Below are 21,886 nucleotides of genomic sequence, written 5' to 3' on the forward strand. Positions count from 1 at the left end.
GTGGGTGCAATGTGTTCACCTCACGCATTGCACCTGCACGGAATTCTCGCCCGTGTGAAAGGGGCCTTAGGGTTCATGGCTACAGACCAGAAGGTCACAGGGAGATGGTTCTGGGACCAACAGACCTGCCTGGGTTCCGTCTACAAGTAGAGTCCAAGCATGGTACCGTTATTTAGTTTCTGTGGGGAGATATGTAGATCTCCCTTCCCTGGCATCCCACCACCTAACCATGACCACGGGCCTGTTCATCGTGGCCACAGGGTTCCATTAGCAGGGTTCCTGGCTGGCTGAATGGAAGTGTGAAAAGTTGTAAACACTGGTGGACTGCTAGAGGTCCTCTGCCATCTGCTGGCTTTGAGGCAGCGCCCCCCCCCCCCTTCCCGTGTGGAGCTCACTACCTTTGCTACCTTTCAGCAAACGGTGAGTGTGGGAACATGGCTGACATCAAATAATCCATATTCCTCACAGGGGTCCCCAAGGAAAACACTATCTCTGGTCATAAAGTGGTAGCGTACATGTATAGTTTTAATTTGTATAATGGTAATGCTTGCTTACTAATTTGCGTCTACCCTTGGAACAATGGGGGGAAATTTCTGAAGTCAGTTTTTAGCGCATCTGTAAAAATAGCACTTTTGTCTAGAGATGTTAACTCCAGTTTTTTCACACCACCCACCTACTGGAGTTTGTGCCATTTTTTACAGCTAATAGTCGCATTTGATAAATCTTGTATACACATACTTGCTGAGCTAATCATGCTCCCTTTCCCACCCACTTTTCAAAAGTGGCCAGAGCTGTGAAAAATCCCGAAAAGTCACAAAAATGGCAGAGGCCAAAATGTGGAGGAAACAAAATGGTTCAGTACAGCTCAACATGGTAAACTGCAGTCCCAGTGTTCACGGTGAAGCAGGCTTGTGCAACTGTTGGCAAAAATTCCAGAAACCGTTATTGCGTCATAAAATCCACATTTTTATTTGTGCTTACCGGTACAATAAAAACATGGTTAAAATGGACATCCATGGTACAATGTGGGGACAAATAAAAAAGTTCTAGCGGTTACTGGAATTTTGCATAAGCCTACTTGACCAAGAATGTGCCTATATTTCAAGAAGTATTTCTTTGGAAAGAAATGCCAATTTAGAGGAATGTCAGTTGCTTACATTAGCTTGTTCTTTTGACCTGAGGCCTTCTGAAGCTCGCCTCCTCTTGTTTGATCCTCTCGTCATCAGTATATGTGTAGAAGATTTCTAGTGGACCTACAGTCACATACGTCGGCCATAGGGTCCCATAATAAAAACATTTAAAAAAAATGAATGAAAAAACAAATATATATATATATATATATATATATTTTCTGCTGTATCGGGCAAACACGGATCACTAAGAATTATTAAAAAGCTTCATACAATTTTATGAAGCACACTAACATGTGACTCAACATCAGCAATGTACCCTTCAGGCCACTGCCATACAGTAAGTCGATTTCTATCTAGATCGCCTCTTGGAGGAATTTCTGCAACTTTGAAGGGCACGGTTTTGAAGAATTCATCCATTAGGATTGCAGAGAAGTAGAACATAAACAGTCATTATGGAGGTGTGCAAGAAATGCAGGGGGAGGATTATGATAGGGTTTGATACACTAACAGTGGTACCAAGCTGTATGTTCTGCCCCCCCTTCCCCAGGTTAAATTCTTGCAAACAAGAAGCCGCAACAAAAAGTATATTTTTCTTTATTTCCCTTTTTTTTCTATTTTTTTCTGTTTATACAGTTAGATGCTGCTGGCAGTACTGCAGAAGGGTGCTTAATTGGCCTATTCTTTGTATAACATAGTAAACAGGGACGACCTTCAAACAATGTCAGGAACAAGCCACTGATATGCTACTATGACATAAGACTAGTTGAAGTAATTACTACTACTACAAGTAGTTTCTGTACGCGTGGCATATTTATATGTTTTAAGGCCTTTTGCACGCAAACGTTTTTTTTTCCTGTTTCAGTTCCGTTTTTTGCTTTCCGTATATGGAACAATTCATTTCAATGGATCCGCAAAAAAACGCAAGGTAGTCCGTATGCATTTCCGTTTTTCCGTTCCATTCTAAGATAGAACAAGTCCTATTATTGTCCGCATAACGGACAAGGATAGTACTGTTCTATCAGGGGCCAGCTGTTCCGTTCCGCAAAAAACTGAATGCACACGGACGTCATCCATATTTTTTGCGGACCGCAAAATACTGAAAAAGCCATTCGGTCGTGTGAAAGAGTCCTAAAGAAGCAATAAATCGGCACCATCTCTTCTTCCTTTGTACGCTTTGTTCTTTGCATATAAAAAAAAGCAACAAAATGTGTAGATATAATAGTCACAAGGTTATACAGGTCATTCGGATAGAACAGGATGAGTCTTTCAGAAGTCCATATGGAGATGCTGGAGGAGAGGAATGTGCGCAGGTGCGTGCTGATGCGATGCTCCTCAATGCACAGAAGATGCAGAAATAAGCTTAACCGGGGGGAATAACTTACTACAGATATACGGCTCAAGAAAAAAAGTAACAACATTGCTCACTGATCCCTCGTTGCTGCTGTTCTGATGCTTAGGCTACTTTCACACTCGCGTTTTGTACAGATCCGTCATGGACGGATCTGTTCAGATAATATAACCGCATGCATCCGCTCAGAACGGATCTGTTTGTATTATCTTTAACATAGCCAAGACGGATCCGTCTTGAACACCATTGAAAGTCAATGGAGGACGGATCCGTTTTATATTGTCTTATATTCTGTCAGAGAAAACGGATCCGTCTGCATTGACTTACATTGTGTGTCAGGACGTTTGGCTCAGTTTCATCAGACGGACACCAAAATGCTGCAAGCAGCGTTTTGGTGTCCACCTCTAGAGCGGAATGGAGACTGAACGGAGGCAAACTGATGTATTCTGAGCGGATCCTTTTCCATTCAGAATGCTTTAGGGCAAAACTGATCCGTTTTGGACCGCTTGTGAGAGCCCTGAACCGATCTCAGAAACGGAAAGCCAAAACGCGAGTGTGAAAGTAGCTTACTGATCCCTCTCCACTTCCTGCTCCTAGCTCCACATGCAAGAAGTTCGTGGAGATGCCTGGGGTGCGTCACTGCTGCAGCCAATCACTGGCTTAGTGGACATCTCCTGCCACTATCTTTGAGTCATATAACATTTGTAGGGCTGATGGGAATCGCAGAACGCCCATACCATCTATTTTGTGGTTTATTATTGCCCATTTCCTTTTAATAGGATGAAGCATGGGTAAAAATAATAAATGACCAATCTGCATTTAACTAGATACTGATCATGCGTTGTACATGTACGACACATGGTACTGAGCTTTAATCCAGAGCGCTGTACATGTAGTCTGGGGGTTTAAAAACTCTACAATCCACCAGAAGTAGGTTTGGTCCCTAGGCTCTGTATTGCGGTTTCTGGTTGCCCATTTCCTATATACATTGCACTCAATGAGTGCTGTGCAGTGAAAAGAGGAAACGGCTACGCCACGTCCTCTATTAGAGCTGGCGATCACATGGTTGTTGGCTCTTCTCTGGCCACAGCAGAACTTCTGGGTCTTAGCAGACCCAGATCAGCTCCACATGTGTATAAAGCCCCCAAAACAGTTGTGTATATATAAAAATGACGTTACAGCATATAGATTTTACTAATTTATTTTGGTGTACATTTGCAGAAGTACAGAATAAAGGGCTATAGTTTGAAAAAAAAAAAAAAAAAAAAATTTAACTTTTTTTTTGTAATTTTCCCAACAACATTAGAATAAAATCTATAAAGCATATTCATAAAGAGCACTTTATCATTTTACAAACTTAATAAAAATGATTTTTGTGAGGCTACTTTCACACCTGCGTTAGGTGCGGATCCATCTGGTATCTGCACAGACGGATCCGCACCTATAATGTAAACGCTTGTATCCGTTCAGAACGGATCCGTTTGCATTACCATGAACAAAAAATGCAAACTGATCCGTTTTGACTTACACTGAAAGTCAATGGGGGACGGATCCGTTTTCAATTGCACCATATTGTGTCAGTGAAAACGGATCCGTCCCCATTGACTTACATTGTAAGTCAGGACGGATCCGTTTGGCTCCGCATCCAGAGCGGAATGGAGGCGGAACGGAGCCAAACTGATGCATTCTAAACGGATCCTTATCCATTCAGAATGCATTGGGGCTAAACTGATCCGTTTTGGGCCGCTTGTGAGAGCCCTGAAACGTATCTCTCAAGCGGACCCAGAAACGCCAGTGTGAAAGTAGCCTAACCCAACGAATAAATTGTGTGCAAACACACAAAAAAGTGTCTGATCATTGAAGGGGTAGTCTCACTTCAGCAAATGACGTTTAGGCTCCATTCACACTTCCGTGGTGTTTTGCGGACCCGCAAATTGCGGATCCGCAACACAACCGCCCGGCACCCCTATAGAAATGCCTATTCTTGTCCACAAGCTGCGGACAAGAATAGGACATGTTCTATTTTTTGTTGAGCTGCGGACCTGAAGATCTGGGCCGCGCTCCGCAAATGCGGATGCTGACAGCACACTGTGTGCTGTCCCCATCCATTCCGTCCCCATAGAAAATTAATGGGTCCGCATTTGCGGAACGAATGCGGACCCATTTGCGGACGTGTGAATGGAGCCTTATGTAGAGAAAGTTAATACAAGGCACTTACTAATGTATTATTATTATTATTATTATTATTGTCCATATTGTCTCCTTTGCTGCATGGATTCATTCTTCCATTACATTATACACTGCTCGTTTCCATGGTTACGACTACCCTGCAATCCATCAGTGGTGGACGTGCTTGCACACTACTTGAAAAAGCACTAGTCTATATGTGCTCTCACAGTCCCAGGCTCCAGAGTGGCTGGTGCTTTTTCCTATATTGTGCAAGCATGACGACCACTGATAGATTGTAGGGTGGTCGTAACCATGGAAACGAGCAGTGTATAATGTGATGGAAAAATCTATCCAGCCAGCAAAGAAGGCAATATGGACAATCACAATACATTAGTAAGTGCCTTGTATTAACTTTATCTACAAGATGAAAGCCATTTGCTGAAGTGAGACAACCCATTAAGGGCTTCTCAGGCCTGGTCATTAAAGGGCATATGTGAACAGGATCAACCCTATTAAACCACCCATATTGCCTGGTAGGGCTGCCCCAGCCTATTGAAAACATAGTTGTTGTTTTTTTTGTTTTTTTAAATCTATACAAATTAGCCCCCCGCTGCACCTTAGCTCTGCTTCAGTTGACACCCCCCTCCTTCCACCTGGATGCCTGGCCCTGTCAATCAAGTGGAGGGGGAGTGTCCAGGGAAGCAGCGTGGAGGAAGTAATTAGCACTGAGTGGCTAGGGCCCTCGTTTGGTACACTTTATGAAAATACGCAAATTAGGTATTAACACTTATTTCTCCTAATCAAAGCAACCGATCAGGGTAAGAAAGGTAGGTTTTTACTAACGGGGTCAGCCCTACTAAGTTTTAGGGTACAGCTACATGGCGACATGTGTTGCGTGACTTCTTGATGCTGAAAAGTCGCGTAACATTTTTTGTAATAATAGTCAATGGTGTCACAATGCATCGACATAGTGTGGCCGCTCCCTTCATTTCTAAGAGCGTTCCGGAGATTAAGCTGAGTACAGCGCTCACCTAGCTCCGAAATTCTCATAGAAATAAATTGAGCAGCTGCACATATATGTGACCGACCGCTCAGATAATTTTAGGGAGGCTGTATGGGGCCCATGATCTGTGGGGGTCCCAGCGGTAGGACCCCCACCAATGCAATAGTTATCTCCTATCTAGTGTAGAGCGAACTTGTATCTCTATCTAAGAATTCAATTATGGATTCCGCTCCGCATAACTTATGGTCCGTGGTAGCAGAATCCATTACTGAATTAATAGATAACCCGACCCTTGTACGCCGAACTTGAAACACAAGTTCTCTCATCCCTACTCCTGTCCTGTGGATAGGAGATGACAACCGGAGTACTCCTTTTAATCTTTTTTTTTACCTTTTCCAGCTTTGCACAGCACCAGCATCTAGTGTGAATGCAGCCACACTCAGGATGCTTTTGTTTATTACCTTTTTGTGTGTTGTAGCTATGAGCAAGATGAGCTTTTACTGTGATGTGTAGCTGAGAAGGTATTTAGAGTCTGATATGGTTTCTCCTAACACCATATAGGTGTATGTCCGCTGTCCTATACTGCAGTCTTGTGAACTTAATTCTGCATTATTGATGTCTAGGGCTTTGTGCTTGAATGGGCACACAGAAAGCAGGTTTGTAGGAAAATAAAGAGTGGATGTGAGGAGTAATAGTGCAGGTTTTAACAGATTTTTATTTTCTCCTTAGGCAGATGAATTAGATGGAGAGATTGATCTTCGAACTTGTACTGATGTGCCTGAATTTGCTGTACAGAGGAATTATGGATTCCAGATTCATGTGAGTTTAACATTAAAAAGTCTACTGGAATTAGGATACTTTCACACTGGCGTTTTGACTTTCCGTTTGGGTGATCCGTTCAGGGCTCTCAAAAGCGGTCCAAAACGGATCAGTTTTGCCCTAATGCATTCTGAATGGAAACGGATCCGCTCAGAATGCATCAGTTTGCCTCCGTTCAGTCAACGTTCCGCTCTGGAGGCGGACACCAAACGCTGCATGACTGATGCATGCGGTTATATTATTGTAATGGAAGTGCTTTTGCAGATCCATGACGGATCCGCAAAAAAAAAAACACTAGTGTGAAAGTAGCCTTAGTTGTTCATATTAGGTCAATGTAATACATTATTTTATGTACCGGTAGGTGTTTGCTGACAGTAAAAATGAAGCCACTAGAGGGGAGGTTTATTAACCCTACGCCAGTTAACTATCGTCAAAAAGTCATAAACCAAGGGTTTGCAACTTTTTGAACGCCAGTTGCACAAAAAGCATTTTTACACTACCCTTGTCGCTTTCATATTACAGAAGATAAACCCTTATAATAAAACTTAGCGGCACATGTATTAAGATCAACGTTTTAGACGTCGGTCTTAATAAACCTCTAAGCTGACGGTGGTTCCGGCCTCTTCATAATTTCGGTGGCTCCTCTGCCAGTTCTAAATGTAAGACCGCTTCCTAGCTGTCTTACATTTAGACCTTTTTCTACGTCTAACGTGCCATGTCCACCATTTTAGACTTGGCGTGAGCAGGGAGAAATTGCAGATTGCGGAGCAACTAACCATTGCGCTACAATCTGCACCTGACATCCTCCTAATATAGGCCTATTTTAGGTTATTAAATGACCCCCTTAGATTTTATGATTACTGGTTAAAATTGTAAAGTAAAAAAAACTAATTGGTGATAACCCATAGATCAATAGTACGAAGAAACCAGATGTCAATGGGCACATAGAAAAATAACAGCCACCAGGGATTGCACTGAGCAGCTCCGACGCCTCCTTGTGCACTGAAGCAGGGTTACATAACAGTTTCATTAGTAAGACGACCTACAGTTGCTAGAAAAAGTATGTGAACCCTTTGGAATGATATGGATTTTTGCACAAATTGGTCATAAAATGTGATGTAATCTTCATCTAAGTCACAACAATAGACAATCGCAGTCTGCTTAAACTAATAACAGACAAAGAATTAAATGTTACTTTTTCCACCTGCACTGTGAATGTTTACATGGTGTGTTCAATAAAAACATGGTATGTGAACCCCTAGACTAATGACATCTCCAAGAGCTAATTGGAGTGAGGTGTCAGCCAACTGGAGTCCAATCAATGAGATGAGATTGGAGGTGTTGGTTACAGCTGCCCTGCCCTATAAAAAAAAAACACACACCAGTTCTGGGTTTGCTTTTCACAAGAACCATTGCCTGATGTGAATGATGCCTCGCACAAAAGAGCTCTCAGAAGACCTACGATTAAGAATTGTTGACTTGCATAAAGCTGGAAAGGGTTGTAAAAGTATCTCCAAAAGTCTTGCTGTTCATCAGTCCATGGTAAGACAAATTGTCTATAAATGGAGAAAGTAAAGCACTGCTGCTACTCTCCCTAGGAGTGGCCGTCCTGTAAAGATGACTGCAAGAGCACAGCGCAGACTGCTCAATGTGGTGAAGCAGAATCCTAGAGTACAGTTGTTGCGATTCCAAATTTTGGATTCGATTTCGATACCATAAAAAAGTATTGCGATATTCGATACCACGCGAAAAAATAAACCAAAAAAGCCACGTGCATTCCGCATTTAAAAAAATGGCGAATCGCGCAGTTTTTATTTATTTTTTCTGTTCCGGCGTTTACCGCATTGATTTTTTTTTTATTTTTAGTTTTTAATAGTTTGGAATTTTCTGACGTGGCGATATGTGATATGTTTATTTATTGTTTATATATTTTATATGTGAAATTGGGAAAGGGGGGATTTATACTTAATATTTTGTTTGTTTTTGTTGTTTTTTTTACACTTTTTATTTAATAACTATTTCCCCCCTTAGGGGCCAGAACCTGGGATCTTTTGATCCCTTGTCCTATTCACCCTAATAGATCTCTATCAGGGGGAATAGGACTTCACACTGTCTCTGATGCTCTGTGCTTTGTGCACACGGCAGCAGGGAGCAGACTATGGCAGCCAGGACTTCAGTAGCAACCTGGCTGCCATGGTAACTGATCGGAGCCCCAAGATTACACAGCTGCGGCTCCGATCAGAAGCTGCCACTGCCACCAATGAAGAGGAGCGGAGGGGACCCTGTGGCCACTGCCACCAATGATTTTAATACTGAGGGGGGGAGGGGGTGCACTGCACCACCAATGATTTTAATGGGGTGGGGGGGTTGAGGGGAGGGGGAACTGCGCCACCAATGATAATTACCCCTTAATACAGGAAGCGGGTGCCAGCAGCAGATCAGCGGCACCTGACGGGTTAACTGCCGCTGATCGCAGCTCCCTGTCAGAGGCAGGGTGCCGGCTATGCGATTCTGCTGCCGGCACCTGCCTCCTGTATTCAAGGTTAAAGACCACCTTATATGGGTCCGGACTTTAAGTATTAGGCTACACAGAGCGGCGCCCAGAGATGTCCCTGCACTTACTATTATTCCTGGGCGCCGCTCCGTTCGCTCGCTGTGCGCCTGTGCCCCATTACTGTCTCCTGCTCTATATGCTAATTACTATGGAGCAGTGGGGAGGAGACATCAGCTTCTCTAGTGGGCGTTCCTTCTCCCTGCGCTGTAGCGCTGTCCAATCGCAACACAGCGCAGGGAGAAGGAATGCCCAGGAGAGAAGCTGATGTCTCCTCCCCATTGCTCCATAGTAATTAGCATATGAGCAGGAGACAGTAATGGGGCACAGGCGCACAGCGGGTGAACGGAGCGGCGCCCAGGAATAATAGTAAGTGCAGGGACATCTCTGGGCGCCGCTCTGTGTAGCCTAATACTTAACTAAGTCCGGGCCCAGGAAATGTCCTTATCATTGGTGGCGCAGTGCGCCCGCCCCTCCTCCGCCCCTCTCTTTGTTCATTGGTGGAAGCAGCGGCACAGGGGGAGAGAGAGAGACTGCTTCCTTCTCCCCTGTGCTGCTGAGGGAGCATAAGAGCGCGCTCATGTTCAGAAATTTTAGACTGCGCAGCCCAGTATCGAAAAAAAATTAAATCCCGGTATTGTATCGATACCAGGACAATAGTATCGATTGGGTATCGAAATTATCCTAAAGTGTCAGCTAAAGACTTACAAAAGTCTCTGGCATATGCTAACATCCCTGTTAGCGAATCTACGATACGTAAAACACTAAACAAGAATGTATTTCATGGGAGGATACCACAGAGGAAGCCACCGCTGTCCAAAAAAAACATTGCTGCACGTTTACAGTTTGCACAAGAGCACCTGGATGTTCCACAGCAGTACTGGCAAAATATCTGTGGACAGATGAAACCAAAGTTGAGTTGTTTGGAAGAAACGCACAACACTATGTGTGGAGAAAAAGAGGCACAGCACACCAACATCAAAACCTCATCCCAACTGTGAAGTATGGTGGTGGGGGCATCATGGTTTGGGGCTGCTTTGCTGCATCAGGGCCTGGACGGATTGCTATCATCGAAGGAAAAATGAATTCCCAAGTTTATCAAGACATTTTGCAGGAGAACTTAAAGGGCTTCTGTCACCCCATTAAACCGTTTTTTTTTTTTTTTCTTTACTAATAATCCCTACACTGCGATCTCAGCATACATAAGCTAATTAATGATTTTCGTTCAGTAGAATTTGCTAAAAATCGATTTTTATAATATGTAAATTACCTTGCTACCAGCAAGTAGGGAGGCTACTTGCTGGTAGCAGCCGCATCCTCCGATCGTAATGACGCCCCCTCCGCTTGTTGATTGACAGGGCCAGCGGACGGGATCTTTCTCTGCTGGCCCTGCCTGTTACCATTCAAAATCTGGCGCCTGCGCCGCGGCCGTACGTATCTTCAATCTGCGCAGGCGCACTGAGAGGCGGCCACTCACTCGGCCGCTCGCTCCTCAATGCGCCTGCGCCGGGTGTAGATGTGACGTCATCGGCGCAGGCGCATTGAGGATGGAGCGGCCGAGTGAGTGGCCGCCTCTCAGTGCGCCTGCGCAGATTGAAGATAGGTACGGCCGCGGCGCAGGCGCCAGATATTGAATGAAAACAGGCAGGGCCAGCAGAGAACGATTCCGTTCCCTGGCCCTGTCAATCAACAAGCAGAGGGGGCGTCATTACGATCGGAGGATGCGGCTGCTACCAGCAAGTAGCCGCCCTACTTGCTGGTAGCAAGGTAATTTACATATTATAAAAATCGATTTATTTTTTTTAGCAAATTCTACTGAACGAAAATCATTAATTAGCTTATGTATGCTGAGATCGCAGTGTAGGGATTATTAGTAAAGAAAAAAAAAAATAAAATGGTTTAATGGGGTGACAGAAGCCCTTTAAGTCCATCTGTCCACCAGCTGAAGCTCAACAGACGATGGGTGTTGCAACAGGTCAACGACCCAAAGCATAGAAGTAAATCAACAGAATGGATTAAACAGAAGAAAATACGCCTTCTGGAGTGGCCCAGTCAGAGTCCTGACCTTAACTCGATTGAGATGCTGTGGCATGACCTCAAGAAAGCGATTCACACCAGACATCCCAAGAATATTGCTGAACTGAAACTGTTCTGTAAAGAGGAATGGTCAAGAATTACTCCTGACCGTTGTGCACGTCTGATCTGCAACTACAGGAAACAATTGGTTGAAGTTATTGCTGCCAAAGGAGGTTCAACCAGTTATTAAATCCAAGGGTTCACATACTTTTTCCACCTGCACTGTGAATGTTTACATGGCGAGTTCAATAAAAACATGGTAACATTTAATTCTTTGTGTTATTAGTTTAACCACTTCAGCCCCTATAGCTTAAACACCCTGAAAGACCAGGCCACTTTTTACACTTCTGACCTACACTACTTTCACCGTTTATTGCTCGGTCATGCAACTTACCACCCAAATGAATTTTACCTCCTTTTCTTCTCACTAATAGAGCTTTCATTTGGTGGTATTTCATTGCTGCTGACATTTTTTACTTTTTTTGTTATTAATCGAAATTTAACGATTTGTTTTGCAAAAAAATGACATTTTTCACTTTCAGTTGTAAAATTTTGCAAAAAAAAACGACATCCATATATACATTTTTCTCTAAATTTATTGTTCTACATGTCTTTAATAAAAAAATAAATGTTTGGGTAAAAAAATAAATGGTTTGGGTAAAAGTTATAGCGTTTACAAACTATGGTACAAAAATGTGAATTTCTGCTTTTTGAAGCAGCTCTGACTTTCTGAGCACCTGTCATGTTTCCTGAGGTTCTACAATGCCCAGACAGTAGAAACACCCCACAAATGACCCCATTTCGGAAAGTAGACACCCTAAGGTATTCGCTGATGGGCATAGTGAGTTCATAGAACTTTTTATTTTTTGTCACAAGTTAGTGGAAAATGATGATTTTTTTAAAAAAAATTTCTTACAAAGTCTCATATTCCACTAACTTGTGACAAAAAATAAAAACTTCTATGAACTCACTATGCCCATCAGCGAATACCTTGGGGTGTCTTCTTTCCAAAATGGGGTCACTTGTGGGGTAGTTACACTGCCCTGGCATTCTAGGGGCCCAAATGTGTGGTAAGTAGTTTGAAATCAAAATGTGTAAAAAATGACCGGTGAAATCCGAAAGGTGCTCTTTGGAATGTGGGCCCCTTTGCCCACCTAGGCTGCAAAAAAGTGTCACACATGTGGTATCTCCGTACTCAGGAGAAGTTGGGGAATGTGTTTTGGGGTGTCATTTTACATATACCCATGCTGGGTGAGATAAATATCTTGGTCAAATGACAACTTTCTCGCGAGATGACGCATATATGCGTGACTCTGCGCCAGGCTGCCGCCTCCGGAACGCGATCCTGCATTAGGCGGTCCGAAGGCGGTTAAAGGGGTTCTGCACTTTGTTTTAACTGATGATCTATCCTCTGGATAAATCATTAGCTTCTGATCGGCGGGGGTCCGACACCCGGGACCCCCGCCGATCAGCCGTTTGAGAAGGCAGCAGCGTCGCGGCCTTCTCACTGTTTACCGCCGGCCCAGTGACATCCCGACTAGTATCCACTAGCGTGGGCGGGGCTAAGCTCCATTCAAGTGAACAGAGTTTAGCCCCGCCCACGCTAGTTGTTACTAGTCATGATGTCAGTTGGCCGGCAGTAAACGGTGATAAGGCCGCGGCGCTGCTGGAGCGCCGCTGCCTTCTCAAACAGCTGATTGGCGGGGGTCCCGGGTGTCGGACCCCCGCCGATCAGAAGCTGATGATCTATCCAGAGGATAGATCATCAGTTAAAACAAAGTGCAGAACCCCTTTAAGCAGACTGTGATTGTCTATTGTTGTGACTTAGATGAAGATCACATTTTATGACAAATTTGTGCAGAAATCCATATCATTCCAAAGGGTTCACATACTTTTTCTTGCAACTGTATATGCAGGGGTGGACCCAGGACCACAATGTTCTTTCCGTCCAGTGTCCTTCAGCAACCCCTGCTTACAAGTGGAGTAACTGCCCCAACAGAGGTCACCCCATTTCTCAGTGGCTGAACACTGCGCTATACATACATATATAGCCCTCTAGAAAGATTACTTTGTTCATAGTCCCAACTTTTACCATATGGTAATTGGTTCATCAGGAGACGAAAGTGCACCTCAGGTGTGCTTCTTCATGATGTATCGGCGTGTGTTCCTGGAGTGGAGCCCATGGCTGACCCCTCCTTCTGTTAGCATTTCCCGTCAGTCTTTAGTATGGGAGAAGCTGGATTTGCTAAATACTCTAACCACTGCGCAAGCGCTACTCCTCTAAGCATATATGGTGTGTATATATATACCTTGTACAACATCTGGAGGCCCCCCTTGAACACCATACAGACTAACTTGGGCATGTGTGAGATGATATCACAATTACACATAACCCTTAAATTCATATTAGCATGACAAGTGGCACCTATGAAATTAATACCCAGCAATTTTGATGTTGCTAGACCCTCCACTCAGAAATATAGAAGAAATTGACCCCTCTCAGGCCAATACAGTTTAGTTGCAGTCTTCCATATGTCTCAGACACAACTCGTAGTCTAAATAGCTAAGTTGGCCCCTTAAATGAAACCATTAAAGTCCTTTGCCACTTTCCAAAAAAGGGGACGTTTCGTGGGGGCATTGGCCCCAGCAGATTTATCATTTTCGCTAGTTTTCTGGGGTGAATACTGAAATCTTACCCAGATCTTGTAGATTGGCGTAGATTTAGTTCTAGGCCCGCATGCTGTCGGTGGTTTCACTTGACAAGGCGTGCGCCAGTTTGTAACTTAAGAGCGACCTCTGGTGGTCAGTGTTGAGAAAACTCCCCCTAGATGTTTTTGTTAGATTTCTCTCTTACCAGTCAGCAGTATAGAATACCTTACCTGCAGTTTGGCAGTAATCCTATAAGGCTGTGACTTCTTATTTCATCTGATCACATCACTGGGTGATAATGCTTGTACTAAACAGAATTCTCTGCTTACTCTCTTAGACAAGGGAAGGTGTATTCACACTTTCCGCCATGACATCTGGTATAAGGAGAAACTGGATTGAAGCATTAAGAAAAAATGTCCACCCTGTTTCCATCCCTGATGTGACAAAGTAAGCCACTGCTTCAGATCTTCTGTTATGGTTACTTAATTTATATTATCAGAAATATATAAGAGTAAATGTAATGTATGGACAATCTTTTGACAAGATGAACCCCTTTAAGTTAAAGGGGTTGTCCAATGAAAAATATTGTACAGTTTTCATCAAACCAGCACCTGGATCGGAATATTTTTTGTAATTCTATGTATTTAAAAATTTAGCATAGCCACTGAGCTATTCTATAAAATGTATCTGTATAGCGCCACCTGCTGTTTATCTTTCTTATTTCTTTGTCCGGTTTACTGAGAAGGCCACATAAGGTTGGTTTCATTCTTCAACTGCCTCCTGAGCTGTGATAGGGAGAGAGCTGCAGTAAAAAGGACACGCCTCGTGAGCTACAGCAGAAAGGACACTCCCCTCCAGCTGTCAGCTTGATATAGATCTAGCAGAGCAATAAATGTGGAGATCTCTGGACTGGTTCTAGCTTTGTTAGACTCTCTCTGATTTTCTGTTTATAACCTCTATAAATTGAATGCTATTTTATTTATTGTAGATAGATTAAGATTTGTGCTGATTTTATATTTTAATGCATATTTATAGTGATGAGAGCTCAGTTTTTCCGATACAGAACTCTAAGGGGGAGAGTTATCATCTCCCTATGCCAGTTTTCTGGCTAAAGTCACAAAGCTCATGTCTGCAACTTTTTAAACGCCACTGTGACTACATTCATTCTCAGGTGACATTTCTACACAGTCCTCGCCACTTTCTGGGGAGGGGGCATGCCCAGCACATGTATCTTCTTTTACACCATTTTTCTGGTGTAAACTAAAACGGAAATCTAGAGCAGCTGAGACCGGCCCAGATTTCAGTTTAGGCACAGACTGCTGCATGTTGCACCTAGATTATGATTAAGCCTGTGTCTGGCCATAAGTTAAGCGCATCCTCTGGCCGTGCAGGGAATATATTCTCCTAAATCCCTTGCATAAAAAAACATAAAACCTAATGGGCAGCAGGCTCCATAGTCTTGCCTCTGCTGTTTTAAACAGAGGCCCGTGGATCATGTCTGCGACTGCCAGTACTTTAGATGCCAGGATCAAGCATGACCACAGAATCTAAATAGGGAAATACCCAGAAGCTTCCAGGTTAAGACCGGCTCCCCTGTGCAGTGATCGGGGAAGCCGGTCCTTCGTTCTAACATTGAGTCTCTCTGAAGTTCCTATGTTGGCCTGCAGGTGGCAGGCCAACATAGTATATCAACAAATTCAGTTTATACTGTATAAACTGTAGTTCTAATATCCCATAGGGTGTAATAGAAAAAAAATAATAATGTGGGTCAGAATATGGCGATGTAAAAAAAATATATATTTTTAAAGTTTTAATTTTTTTAGTATTAAAAGACAAAAAAACGATACACATTTGGTATCATTGTAATCGTACTGACCCAGAGAATAAAGGGCACAGGTCAGTTTTGCTGCATGGGGAAACACCGTAGGGACAAAACCGGTAAAACTGTGGTAGAATAGCGTTTTTGATTTATTCTTTTCCAATTCCAATTTTTTGCCCGCTCTCCACTACATTATATGCCATATTACATGGTGGCATTAGAAAGTACAACTTGTCCTGCAAAAAACAAGCCCTCAGACAACTATGTGAACGGAAAAATTAAAAAGTTATGTCTCGGGGAAGGCATGAAAGAAAAATAAACTCAAAAACTGGAAAAAAAACTCCAGTATCCAAGGGGTTAAAGACCAAATTCAGAATATCACAGGATACAGCTCATTGCTGGAAATGAGCAAAGCAAATGCTAAGGCGTTGTCCAAGGCAATCAATCCTTCCAGTTTTCATTATTCAAAAGCTTTTTGGCAAATTAAAAGTTAAGTTATCCCATTTCTAAAGTCCCCCAGTGGTTTTTACCAGCATATATGACAACTGTGGTCTCAACAGTCACCTACCATACTGATGACCTATTTATTTATTTTTTTATTTTAATTTTTTATATATTTTTTAGAAACTGGAAACCCCTTTAACCACCTCCGGACCGCCTAACGCAGGATCGCGTTCCGGAGGTGGCAGCCCTGCGCACAGTCACGCATATACGCGTCATCTCGCGAGACGCGAGACTTCCTGTGAACGCGCGCACACAGGCGCGCGTGCTCACAGGAACGGAAGGTAAGAGAGTTGATCTCCAGCCTGCCAGCGGCGATCGTTCGCTGGCAGGCTGGAGATGTGTTTTTTTTAACCCCTAACAGGTATATTAGACGCTGTTTTGATAACAGCGTCTAATATACCTGCTACCTGGTCCTCTGGTGGTCCCCTTTGTTTGGATCGACCACCAGAGGACACAGGTAGCTCAGTAAAGTCCCACCAAGCACCACTACACTACACCCCCCCCCCCCGTCACTTATTAACCCCTTATTAGCCCCTGATCACCCCATATAGACTCCCTGATCACCCCCCTGTCATTGATTACCCCCCTGTCATTGATCAACCCCCTGTAAAGCTCCATTCAGACGTCCGCATGATTTTTACGGATCCACTGATAGATGGATCGGATCCGCAAAACGCATCCGGACGTCTGAATGAAGCCTTACAGGGGCGTGATCAATGACTGTGGTGATCACCCCATATAGACTCCCTGATCACCCCCCTGTCATTGATTACCCCCCTGTCATTGATTACCCCCCTGTAAAGCTCCATTCAGACGTCCGCATGATTTTTACGGATCCACTGATAGATGGATCGGATCCGCAAAACGCATCCGGACGTCTGAATGAAGCCTTACAGGGGCATGATCAATGACTGTGGTGATCACCCCATATAGACTCCCTGATCACCCCCCTGTAAAGCTCCATTCAGATGTCCGCATGATTTTTACGGATGCACTGATACATGGATCGGATCCGCAAAACGCATCCGGTCGTCTGAATGAAGCCTTACAGGGGCATGATCAATGACTGTGGTGATCACCCCCCTGTCATTGATTACCCCCCTGTAAAGCTCCATTCAGATGTCCGCATGATTTTTACGGATGCACTGATAGATGGATCGGATCCGCAAAACGCATCCGGACGTCTGAATGAAGCCTTACAGGGGCATGATCAATGACTGTGGTGATCACCCCATATAGACTCCCTGATTACCCCCCTGTCATTGATTACCCCCCTGTCATTGATCACCCCCCTGTAAAGCTCCATTCAGATGTCCGCATGATTTTTACGGATGCACTGATACATGGATCGGATCCGCAAAACGCATCCGGTCGTCTGAATGAAGCCTTACAGGGGCATGATCAATGACTGTGGTGATCACCCCCCTGTCATTGATTACCCCCCTGTAAAGCTCCATTCAGATGTCCGCATGATTTTTACGGATGCACTGATAGATGGATCGGATCCGCAAAACGCATCCGGACGTCTGAATGAAGCCTTACAGGGGCATGATCAATGACTGTGGTGATCACCCCATATAGACTCCCTGATCACCCCCCTGTCATTGATTACCCCCCTGTCATTGATTACCCCCCATTTTTTTATACAAAGTTGTCATTTGACCAAGATATTTCTCTCACCCAGCATGGGTATATGTAAAAAGACACCCCAAAACACATTCCTCAACTTCTCCTGAGTACGGAGATACCAGATGTGTGACACTTTTTTGCAGCCTAGGGGGGCAAAGGGGCCCACATTCCAAAGAGCACCTTTCGGATTTCACAGGTCATTTACCTACTTACCACACATTTGGGCCCCTAGAATGCCAGGGCAGTATAACTACCCCACAAGTGACCCCATTTTGGAAAGAAGAGACCCCAAGGTATTCGCTGATGGGCATAGTGAGTTCATGGAAGTTTTTATTTTTTGTCACAAGTTTGTGGAATATGAGACTTTGTATGAAAAAAAAAATAAATAAAAAAAATCATCATTTTCCACTAACTTGTGACAAAAAATAAAAAATTCTAGGAACTCGCCATGCCCCTCACGGAATACCTTGGGGTGTCTTCTTTCCAAAATGGGGTCACTTGTGGGGTAGTTATACTGCCCTGGCATTCTAGGGGCCCAAATGTGTGGTAAGGAGTTTGAAATCAAATTCAGGAAAAAATGAGGAGTGAAATCCGAAAGGTGCTCTTTGGAATATGGGCCCCTTTGCCCACCTAGGCTGCAAAAAAGCGTCACACATCTGGTATCCCCGTACTCAGGAGAAGTTGAGGAATGTGTTTTGGGGTGTCTTTTTACATATACCCATGCTGGGTGAGATAAATATCTTGGTCAAATGACAACTTTGTATAAAAAAATGGGAAAAGTTGTCTTTTGCCAAGATATTTCTCTCACCCAGCATGGGTATATATAAAATGACACCCCAAAACACATTCCCCACCTTCTCCTGAGTACGGAGATACCAGATGTGTGACACTTTTTTGCAGCCTAGGTGGGCAAAGGGGCCCATATTCCAAAGAGCACCTTTCGGATTTCACAGGTCATTTTTTACTGAATTTGATTTCAAACTCCTTACCACACATTTGGGCCCCTAGAATGCCAGGGCAGTATAACTACCCCACAAGTGACCCCATTTTGGAAAGAAGAGACCCCAAGGTATTCGCTGATGGGCATAGTGAGTTCATAGAACTTTTTATTTTTTGTCACAAGTTAGTGGAATATGAGACTTTGTAAGAAAAAAAAAAAAAAAAAAAAATCATCATTTTCCGCTAACTTGTGACAAAAAATAAAAAGTTCTATGAACTCACTATGCCCATCAGCGAATACCTTAGGGTGTGTACTTTCCGAAATGGGGTCATTTGTGGGGTGTTTGTACTGTCTGGGCATTGTAGGACCTCAGGAAACATGACAGGTGCTCAGAAAGTCAGAGCGGCTTCAAAAAGCGGAAATTCACATTTTTGTACCATAGTTTGTAAACGCTATAACTTTTACCCAAACCATTTTTTTTTTACCCAAACATTTTTTTTTTATCAAAGACATGTAGAACAATAAATTTAGAGCAAAATTTATATATGGATGTCGTTTTTTTTGCAAAATTTTACAACTGAAAGTGAAAAATGTCATTTTTTTGCAAAAAAATCGTTAAATTTCGATTAATAACAAAAAAAGTAAAAATGTCAGCAGCAATGAAATACCACCAAATGAAAGCTCTATTAGTGAGAAGAAAAGGAGGTAAAATTCATTTGGGTGGTAAGTTGCATGACCGAGCAATAAACAGTGAAAGTAGTGTAGGTCAGAAGTGTAAAAAGTGGCCTGGTCTTTCAGGGTGTTTAAGCACTGGGGGCTGAGGTGGTTAAAGCAGCAACATGATTGAATGGCGAAGGCAAATTCAGTTCACCAGTTAAAGGGAATCTGTCAACTCAAAGCACTCCCGACACTAGAGTATGCCGTGCACAGTGTAAGTGGCGCCCAGTCCGGTTGTGTGATCTTTATCTTCATACTTGCATTCTGACAAGCCAGCAGTAAAATGCAGTGAGAGGACTCCTGAGCTCATGCACATAATGGAGAGGACTCGAGGCGGAGTCCTCTCAATGTATTTTACTGCTGGTTTCTGGGAGCACAGTGTCAGAATGCAAGTTATTATGAAAATAAAAATTACATAATCGGACTTGGCATCACGTACACTGTACACCACTTACTCTAGTTTGGAGGGGGGGGTTGTGTAGTTGACAGATTCCCTTTAATCGTTATGGCGCATAGAGGGCCTTCTTCTATTAGCTACAGAGTGCTGCAAACAGTAGCTCTTGGTGTGACGTCAGTGTATTACACAGATACCCATTGATTTTTGTATGTCTCTTTATAGGCTGTCTGAGAGCAATAAGGAGAATACATTCGTTACCACACGGCAGAATCCAAGGCCGGAAGAACTCCGGCTTAGCTCAGAAGTCAGAACGAGAAAAGTGGAGCTGTCAGCATCTCGACAAGGTTCCTTTGATTATGTGGAATTGTCTCCACTGTCCCCAGGAGAGGAGCGGGATCAGCGATCGGAGGAGCGCAGACGCTGGTTTGAAGCCCCCCCTGGAGGAGACTCCTCTTCTGCACGTCGTATCACACAGACACCAGTCACAGAGGAGCAAAAACAACGCCTCAGCGAGGACATTGAGGCTAAATGGAAGGAACTGGAGAGGCTACCCTTGCGAGAGACAAAACAGACGGCGCTTACATGTTTGCTTGGTGGAAGCCGAGGCAAAACTGGGGGAGAAAACACAGCAGCACTTGAAAAACAGGTATGTACACAGCATGTCAGATGCTATTGTTTCCATTGTGCACATTATCTGCGCTTTTTACAAGATTTCATGACTGGTTTGTACAGGTGGAATACATGGGACCTGTCCATGGTCATCCTAGTATATATCCTGTCCATAGAGAGGAACCAGTCAATAAATTCTGTCTGGATGTCATGTATACAGGCAAAACCTCCCTGCAGCCTTGAACCCTGGCCATATGTGGACCGTATATTTTCTGCCAGCTCGCTTTTGATGGGAATCGTTGGCACTTGTAGCAAGAAATAAACATGTCCTATAAAAGTGTGAATGCAGCCTGGGTTAATGCATTAGATGGCCTTGACCATTTAAATCCAGAACCCCAATGAACCTGAGGTCCATCAACAACAGACCATGAAACATGTCTTACTCAAAGGGAGCCACTTCCACAAGGTGGCGCTAGCGAGATGGTTCCCTTTCCTTGGGAGATGCCTCTTTGCATATTATATTCCCATGAAGCATTGCCAAGAAGTGTCCATACAATGGCTTACTTCCAGTAATTCTCCATACAGGGCTGGTCTCTTTAAGGAGAGCCAGTACCCTACTTAAGCATCATCCTTGTCTTTGGCCCAAAAGGCATCAGACAAGACAATAATTTGCTTATTTGTGCTGTTTTAGGCATCCTGACTCGTGTGTCACATACGACTGTGTTCACACTGGCTCCATCTCGTTTGACAGTATCTATGAGGGACGTATCGATCCCGTTGACATAATGGGCCATTTTATTTTTCTTTAACTGGCCAGTATAGTCGGCATGCTACAGTCGTTGGGGGGAGGGAGAGAATCTGATGGAACAGAACCGTGATGCCAGTGTGAACAGATCCTTACTTTAGTTATCAGGAGTAGGGGGTTTAGTTGAATAAATGACTCTGCATTCCCATATCTAGATACAGAGTTTAAAGATGCAACTGGAGAAGGCTCAGAAGGGAGGAGGCGAGGCAGCGTTACCCAACGGTTACATATCTCAGGTAAGTCCCACACGGACCATAAGAAGTCTGTTTCCTTTACTTCTCCTTTCATTTTGTTGGTATGTGACTGCAAGTGTCTAAAAGAGACTGGGGCAAATTTATCAAAGTCATACTTTTACGTTGCAATTATAAGTTGGCAGAAATTATGCAAATTTCACCGAATTTATCAAAACTGTAAAGTGGTGTAACAAGTTTGGTGCACGAAGGCACAGATTTCTCCCTTACACCACATCATGGCTGGCGTACTGTAGACAATTATGAGCATGTCCATAATGAGTTGTTATGACGTGCACAAAATAGCAGTTACGGAATTTTTTCTCGAATTCATTCTGACAAGTAGGGTTCAGTAGAAGAGTTTCCTTACCTCACCTATGGGGAAAGATTTAGGCTGTCAAATTGAAAGAGATTTTATATTCGATAAATGACAGGCACAATATTCACAACTAATGACTGATGATTTTCCGGGGCTTTTCTGGGGCCCC

At 43.6% G+C, this 21,886-nt stretch overlaps 1 protein-coding gene across 3 annotated transcripts in view; it reads left to right on the forward strand.

Moving 5' to 3' along the window:
- LOC120978811 (TRIO and F-actin binding protein) overlaps positions 1-21,886 on the forward strand; it is a 53,735-nt gene that overhangs the window by 13,175 nt on the left and 18,674 nt on the right. For all 3 annotated transcript variants that reach the window (XM_040407170.1, XM_040407169.1, XM_040407168.1), the window contains 4 exons: positions 6,383-6,472; positions 14,086-14,195; positions 19,977-20,400; positions 21,324-21,404. In XM_040407170.1, the coding sequence (XP_040263104.1) occupies positions 6,383-6,472; positions 14,086-14,195; positions 19,977-20,400; positions 21,324-21,404 (705 nt within the window). The remainder of the gene's footprint in view (positions 1-6,382; positions 6,473-14,085; positions 14,196-19,976; positions 20,401-21,323; positions 21,405-21,886) is intronic.

The sequence above is a fragment of the Bufo bufo genome, chromosome 9 (assembly GCF_905171765.1).
Source record: "Bufo bufo chromosome 9, aBufBuf1.1, whole genome shotgun sequence".
NCBI classification, from domain to species: domain Eukaryota; kingdom Metazoa; phylum Chordata; class Amphibia; order Anura; family Bufonidae; genus Bufo; species Bufo bufo.